At 37.2% G+C, this 7,500-nt stretch overlaps 1 protein-coding gene across 1 annotated transcript in view; it reads left to right on the top strand.

Annotated features, from left to right (window-relative positions):
- LOC115223684 (putative ferric-chelate reductase 1) overlaps positions 1-7,500 on the top strand; it is a 34,339-nt gene that overhangs the window by 8,852 nt on the left and 17,987 nt on the right. The window contains exons 2-5 of the mRNA XM_036512429.1: positions 3,770-3,831; positions 4,320-4,401; positions 4,578-4,736; positions 6,507-6,599. Of these exons, the coding sequence (XP_036368322.1) occupies positions 4,354-4,401; positions 4,578-4,736; positions 6,507-6,599 (300 nt within the window). The 5' untranslated portion in view covers positions 3,770-3,831; positions 4,320-4,353. The remainder of the gene's footprint in view (positions 1-3,769; positions 3,832-4,319; positions 4,402-4,577; positions 4,737-6,506; positions 6,600-7,500) is intronic.

Genomic DNA, 7,500 nt, shown 5'->3' with positions numbered 1-7,500 from the left:
AACAAGTTGCTCAAAACCGCATACCGAAAATATTAGAAATAGCAGCCAAATTGGTCAGTATTTCCTCTACTAGTAAAAAGTCTCCACAAACAAACAGAATTTGTAAGCTGTATATGGCAAAAAAAGGCAGAAAATAATGAAACCCAGCCTCTGGATTATTATAGACGACTCGTTTCTGGATTAGAACGAAGGTTCATTTCCTTGTCAATATAATATTTCCTATAGATCTAGAAATGCTAGGGGAAAAAAACTTACCCGTTACACCAATACGATCTGCAACATCGGACGGTTTGGGTGCTTTTTACGTTCCAACTAATACTTGTTTGTTGTTTACGCAACCGTCATTGTCTTTTGTTTTTTTGTAAATTCTCATTATATGTATGTATGTATGTATGATGTATACATACATACACATATTTATATATATATATGTATACATATATATATAAATATATGTATAGATTGATATATATAGACATATATATATACACACACACAAATATATATTGTGTATTTGTGTATGAGTGTGTCTTTGTGTTTATGCCACAAACACACACACACACACAACACACACACACACACAGTGCTTGATAACTGATGTTTGTTTGTTTACATCTATCACTGCAACTTAGTTCACCAAAACAGTCTGATAGAATAAGTACCAGTCTTCCAAAAAATGAAAAAGACATATTGAGTAGGGGATCGATTTCATCACCTAAACCCTACAAACCGATGCTCCAGCATGGCCGCAGTCCAATGACTAAATCAAGTAAATGATTTAAAAGAATTGCTTATATCCATTGATTTATCTATCTGTTTTGCTCTTAAATTCTTCCAGAACCATGTCGAAAATATTTGTATGTGTTACAGTTCTTCTTACAATACTGGTCCCTAAAGCCATCAGCTGGCCTGACAAGGTTTCTGAGGAAGCTTGCGTGAATAAGATACCACACAAATGGCTATCACCCCAGACATCACATCCACCATATAAGATTTCGCTGTCAGATAATTTTTATAAACCAAATGACATTATAAATGGTATGTAAATCTAAAATTCTACATTTTAGAATTTTGTTTTGGAATATTTCATCTGTAGTAAAATGGTAAATTTGTATATTTGTTACTATGTTGGATATATATTTAACCATAAGCATAGGAGTGGCTGTGTGGTAAGTAGCTTGCTTACGAACCACATGGTTCCGGGTTCAGTCCCACTGCGTGCCACCTTGGGCAAGTGTCTTCTACTATAGCCTCAGGCCGACCAAAGCCTTGTGAGTGGATTTGGTAGACGGAAACTGAAAGAAGCCCATCGTATTTTTATTTAAAAATTTTTTAAAATTTTATCTAGTTTCAGCTCACGAGCTGTGGCCATGCTGGGGCACCGCATATGTATATATATATATATATATATATGTATATATATGTGTGTATGTTTGCATGTCTGTGTTTGTCCCCTCCATCATCGCTTGACAACCAATGCTGGTGTGTTTATGTCCCCGTAACTTAGCTGTTAGGCAAAAGAGACTGATATAATAAGTACTAGGCTTACAAAGAATAAGTCCTGGGGTCGATTTGCTCGACTAAAGGCGGTGCTCCAGCATGGCCACAGTCACATGACTGAAACAAGTAAAAGAGTAAAAGAGTACTAGCATTTAGATCAGTCATATCTGGGCCCAAATTTCTACCTGTTTTGTGTTCAAACTGGCCAGAACTGGCTTCTCACACCTGCCCTATGATGTCATTCTAAAAATAAGCAATCACATCATCAAAATACTACCATGGGGTATAGCTGTTCAATCGAAAGCATCGTACAGTCTGCCTTTCACTCTGAAAGAGAGTCCTTTTGTAAACTACTTTGGTCAAGCACTAAACATGCTTAGCCCAACAAAATTTTGGGTCAAACTCAAATGAACCTTCACTATAATTCCATAACCTCACCCCACATGAGGAATATCATTTAGAGATTAATCACAAACCAGTTTCGCTATTACCACTTATGTAATTACTTATGCAATTGTCCGTAGCTCATCAGTATGATTGTCTTTGCAAATATAATTTTCAGAATTATACACTATATGTATGTATGTATCCTTCTTTCCTTCTTTCCTGAGCATCCAATAATACTATATTTGTTCCACGTCCTCGCATTGTTGTGTTTTCTCTTTGTGTTTTCATGTTTGGATTAACTTTATGTATGTATGTATGTATTTATATATATAAGGCTGTATCATGCGCGGGGACATAGAAATAATCGGACTGAATACCCGCGATCGCCTGTTAAAAACCATTGGGAGTGAAGGACTCCTAGCCTTTGTTAGGGCATCCTTCTAGAGAAGGTAACTCAGGAAACTGGGATAACTCCGATATAAACCTGCGGCTCAGTGGTTACCGATGATGTTGACTTGTTCTTCTTTTCCGGATTATGGCTGCTGTTTGCTAGTGAGTGGGATTGACTCAGTGCACAGCCTTTCCTCACTTTAAAAAAAATCTTGCACAATAAAACAACATTGATTAAGCTCCATGCAATGGCCATACTCGATAATGAGGGGGCAGCCACCATGTATTTATATGAACTATATTTTTTGTTTTCTATCTTCTAGTGACTGTAAAAGGTCAAAATGGCACTGAATTCCAGAGTTGTACCTGGTCATTGTATCTGAGGAGAAAGTTTCACAAAATTTGGGTACATTTGATGTACCATTCCATACAGATGGAACATTGTGTGGGAACCAGGTAAACTTTATCTTTCCTTTATTTATATTTGTGTGTGTAAGTTTGTGTGTGTGTGTGTTTATGTCTGTATATATGCATGTGTGTGTATATATGTATACATGTATATATTTTTATATGACAAAATATAATGTTATATCTTGAGTGACAACAACACTCAAGATATACAACGGACTGGAAATAGAAGCGCTCCAATGAGCTGTATACACTTTTTTTATCCAAGGGGAGGCAATAGGAGCAACAACCACAGGAACACCACAAAATTCAAAGATAGACCAAACACATGCAAATCTAATATACTAGTTTATATTTATACAGTCCGACATATTAGAAATTTTAAAATTCAAAAATTCAAAAATTCAAAAATTTAAAATTTAAAAATTTTGTGTTGCTCCTGTTGCCTCCCCTTGCATAAAAAATATATTTTTATATGTACATGCATGTACATGCATATATGTATATGCACGTGCTTATGCAACATCCTATAGCTTTCTCAGAACAATTTGAATAAAGTGTATGTATATTGCATAAAGCAGAAAAAAAAAAAAAACCGTAAGCACCAGAAAACCATTTAAATGTTTTCTTATTTCTTTATTGCCCACAAGGGGCCAAACATAGAGGGGACAAATAAGGACAGACAAAGGGATTAAGTCGATTAGATCGACCCCAGTGCGTAACTGGTACTTAATTTATCGACCTCGGCGGAATTTGAACTCAGAACATAAAGACAGACAAAATACCGCCAAGCATTTCGCCCGGTGTGCTAACGATTCTGCCAGTTCGCTGTCAATTTAAATGTTTTCTGCAATAAACATACACTTCATTTAAACAAGTCTGTATTTAGAAGGTGCTTTTATCAATGTTTGTTATTCAACCAAAGTTGATTCAAGGACTAAACAAAACCATTGACAACTAAAACTACAAACATTATCAGAAAATGACACTCTGAAACATAAAAAAAATAAACATGGTGACTCATTCATACTTGATTCTTTTACAGAGCAAAAACTCCTATTTTTCATACAACAAAAGTAACAGTAGGAATTTCATCACAACAACTTGGAAAGCTCCAGAAAAATCTTTTGGAAAACTCTTGGTTATGTAAGTATTACTCCAAGACATTTTGGTTTTGAGAATATTTTTGCATCCATGTGACTGTGCAATCTGAATGCATCATTTAAAATTGTGATTTTGGGATTCAATCAGACATGGTTGTATGATTAAAAATTTGCAGCCATGTGTTTTCAGGTTCAGTCCCACTGCACAGCATCTTGGGCAAGAGTCTTCAGTTATATTGTTGAGGGACTGACAAATGTCTTCTTGTTAAAACTGATAGACAAAAACTGTACAGCTGGATGCCCTTCCTGACGCCAACCACTCTGAGAGTGTAGTGGGTGCTTTTTACGTGCCACCTGCACAGGGCCAGGGGAGGCTGGCAAACAGCCACGATCTGGACGGTGCTTTTTACGTGTCACCGGCACGGGTATCTTAACTATATATACATATATATATCCATATTTTTAAGAAAGCCAATTCATTTGTGTTCTTTTATATGCTCTTTTTCTTTTCCTTTTTATTGTTTTTATTAGTGCAGCTGTAGTGCAGGACAAGACAAAATACTGGATGAATGTCAATGCAACACTATATGCTGCCTCATCAACAGATAATGACGTATGTACAGAATTATTATTATTATCATTATTATTATTATTATCATTATTATTATTATCATTATTATTATTATTATCATTATTATTATCATTATTATTAATGTTGTTGTTTTTGCTACTTATCTTCTCCATTTCTTGTTCTTTCTATTTTACCATTTTCTTCAATTTTTGGCATAGGATTGTGGAAAGCAAAAAGGATGTTTGGATTGTGAAGATGGATGTCTCATTTCTTGGATACCAAGCAAGGATAAGAAAACGGTTCACTTTGAATTTTCATTACCAACAAAATCTGAGAATGCATATGTTGCTATGGGGATTTCACCCGAACCTCAAATGGTAAGTGAAAAATATAATGGAAAGAAAAATTAAGATATATATTTCTTTACTACCCACAAGGGGCTAAACACAGAGGGGACAAACAAGGACAGACAAAGGGATTAAGTCGATTACATTGACCCCAGTGCGTAACTGGTACTTAATTTATCGACCCTGAAAGGATGAAAGGCAAAGTCGACCTTGGCGGAATTTGAACTCGGAACGTAACGGCAGACGAAATACGGCTATGAATTTCGCCCGGCGTGCTAACGACTCTGCCAGCTCGCCACAGGCACAGGTGTGGCTGTGTGGTAAGAGGCTTACTTTACAACCACATGGTTCTAAGTTCAATTCCAACATGTAGCACTGTGGGCAAATGCCTTCTACTACTTGCAAGTGGATTTGGTAACTGAAAGAAGCTGTGTATGTGTGTGTGTGTGTGTGTGTGTTGTGTGTGTGTGTGTGTGTGTGCATATCTTTGTGTCTGTGTTTGTCCCCCACTACCACTTGCTTAAAAAAAGAGTACTGGTGGTTGATTCATTTGACTACAAATTCCTCAAGGTGGTGCTCCAGCATGGCTACCATCAAACGGCTGAAACAAGTAAAAAGACAAAAAAAGAAAAAGATACTCTTAGAAAAAAAAGAGTAGGCGTAGGAGTGGCTGTGTGGTAAGTAGCTTGCTTACCAACCACATGGTTCTGGATTCAGTCCCACTGTGTGGCACCTTGGGCAAGTGCCTTCTACTATAGCCACGGGCTAACCAAAGCCTTGTGAGTGGATTTGGTAGACAGAAACTGATATTTATGTATTTGTATATGTGTGTCTGTGTTTGTCCCCCCGACATCGCTTGACAACTGATGCTGGTGTCTTTACATCCCCATCACTTAGTGGTTTGGCAAATGAGACTGATAGAATAAGTACTAGGCTTCCAAAGAATAAGTCCTTGGGTCAATTTGCTTGACTAAAAGCAGTGCTCCAGCATGGCCACAGTCAAAATGACTGAAACAACTAAAAGAGTAAAAGTGAGTAAAAGATTTTAAAAGATCCCAAACTGGCTAAGACCACCTTGTTTTAATGATATAAAGTTACCTTTTTAAAAGATCTTGAAATTTGAATTAAAATGTTCTGTCTTAAATTTATGTGGAAACAATTTTGTTCTAATGACTAGCCTAACCATTCTTCCTCCACTGCCTCCTCCTCCTCTGCCTCATTATCATTGTCATAATCATCATCATCATCATTGACCATCATCGTCATGATCATCTTTGTTGACATTGTCAAGACCATCATCATGATTATCATCAACATCATCATCATCATCATCATCATCATCATCATAACCTTCATTGTTTTTGTCATCATTATCGACATAATCCTCATCAGCATCATCATCTTCATCATCATTGTTGACTTTCTCCTTGGTGTCGTCATTATCATTATCATCGTCGTCGTTGTCGCCGTCGCCGTCATCGTCATCGTCATCACTTTTAGGTCCACTTTTCCATGCTGGCATGGGTTGAGCACAATTTGCCAAGGCAGATATTTCTCACACACACACACACACTCACACACACACACACTCACACACACACACACACACACACCACACACACACACACACACACACACACACACACACACATTGCAAATCAGGTTGTTATATAATTGCAATTGAACTCTGGAACTAAAATGGGTCCACATCACTTTTGGCTTAGGAAGTATTGTAAGAAATGTCAATTAATTAAGTACTTTGTTAATTATTTTCAGTACTTGGTGTGTTCTCTATTACAGGATGGAGATCATGTGATTGAATGTGTCCAAGGAAACTCAGTCCACATCCTACGTATGTCGCATAACACGGGACATCACAACCAACTCATTCCAGTAAGTCATCATAAGTCATCTGTATACTCTTTACTCTTTACTCTTTTACTTGTTTCAGTCATTTGACTGCGGCCATGCTGGAGCACCGCCTTTAGTCGAGCAACTCGACCCCGGGACTTATTCTTTTTTTTGTAAGCCCAGTACTTATTCTATCGGTCTCTTTTTGCCGAACCGCTAAGTAACGGGGACATAAACAATAATAATAGTAATTATAATAATAATAATGATAATAATAATAATGAGGATTATTACGAAGTAGCATTAGCATTACCTTTAATTATTTTTTATTTATAAATACAGCCTCAAATAGCCCTACATATGTTTCCACTGAATTGGTTTGTAACCATTATAATTGCAACCTTACTATAACACCTGATGTAGTTTCTTCAGGGTCTTCTCTTAATATCCTTTGTGATTCAACTGGTTAAAGTTTTACATTGATTTTTTTTGCATTCAATGATGCGGAGTCGGAGTCAGATGTTAATTTAAAACCATGTGATTAGGAAGCTGCTGGTATTGTAGTTCACTTGCTACACTTGATGATATTTCATTCACTTTTGAAATGTGGCTGTGTGGTAAGTAGCTTGCTAACCAACCCCATGGTTCCGGGTTCATTCCCACTGCGTGGCACCTTGGGCAAGTGTCTTCTGCTATAGCCCCGGGCCGACCAATGCCTTGTGAGTGGATTTGGTAGGTGGAAACTGAAAGAAGCCTGTCGTATATATGTATAAATATATGTGTGTATGTGTGTGTGTTTGTGTGTCTGTTTGTCCCCCTAGCATTGCTTGACAACCGATGCTGGTGTGTTTACGTCCCCGTCACTTAGCGGTTCGGCAAAAGAGACTGATAGAATAAGTACTGGGCTTACAAAGAATAAGTCCCAGGGTCGATTTGCTCGAAT

Source organism: Octopus sinensis, linkage group LG23, assembly GCF_006345805.1.
Source record: "Octopus sinensis linkage group LG23, ASM634580v1, whole genome shotgun sequence".
Classification (NCBI taxonomy): Eukaryota; Metazoa; Mollusca; class Cephalopoda; order Octopoda; family Octopodidae; genus Octopus; species Octopus sinensis.
This window is presented reverse-complemented; position numbering and strand designations above follow the sequence as displayed.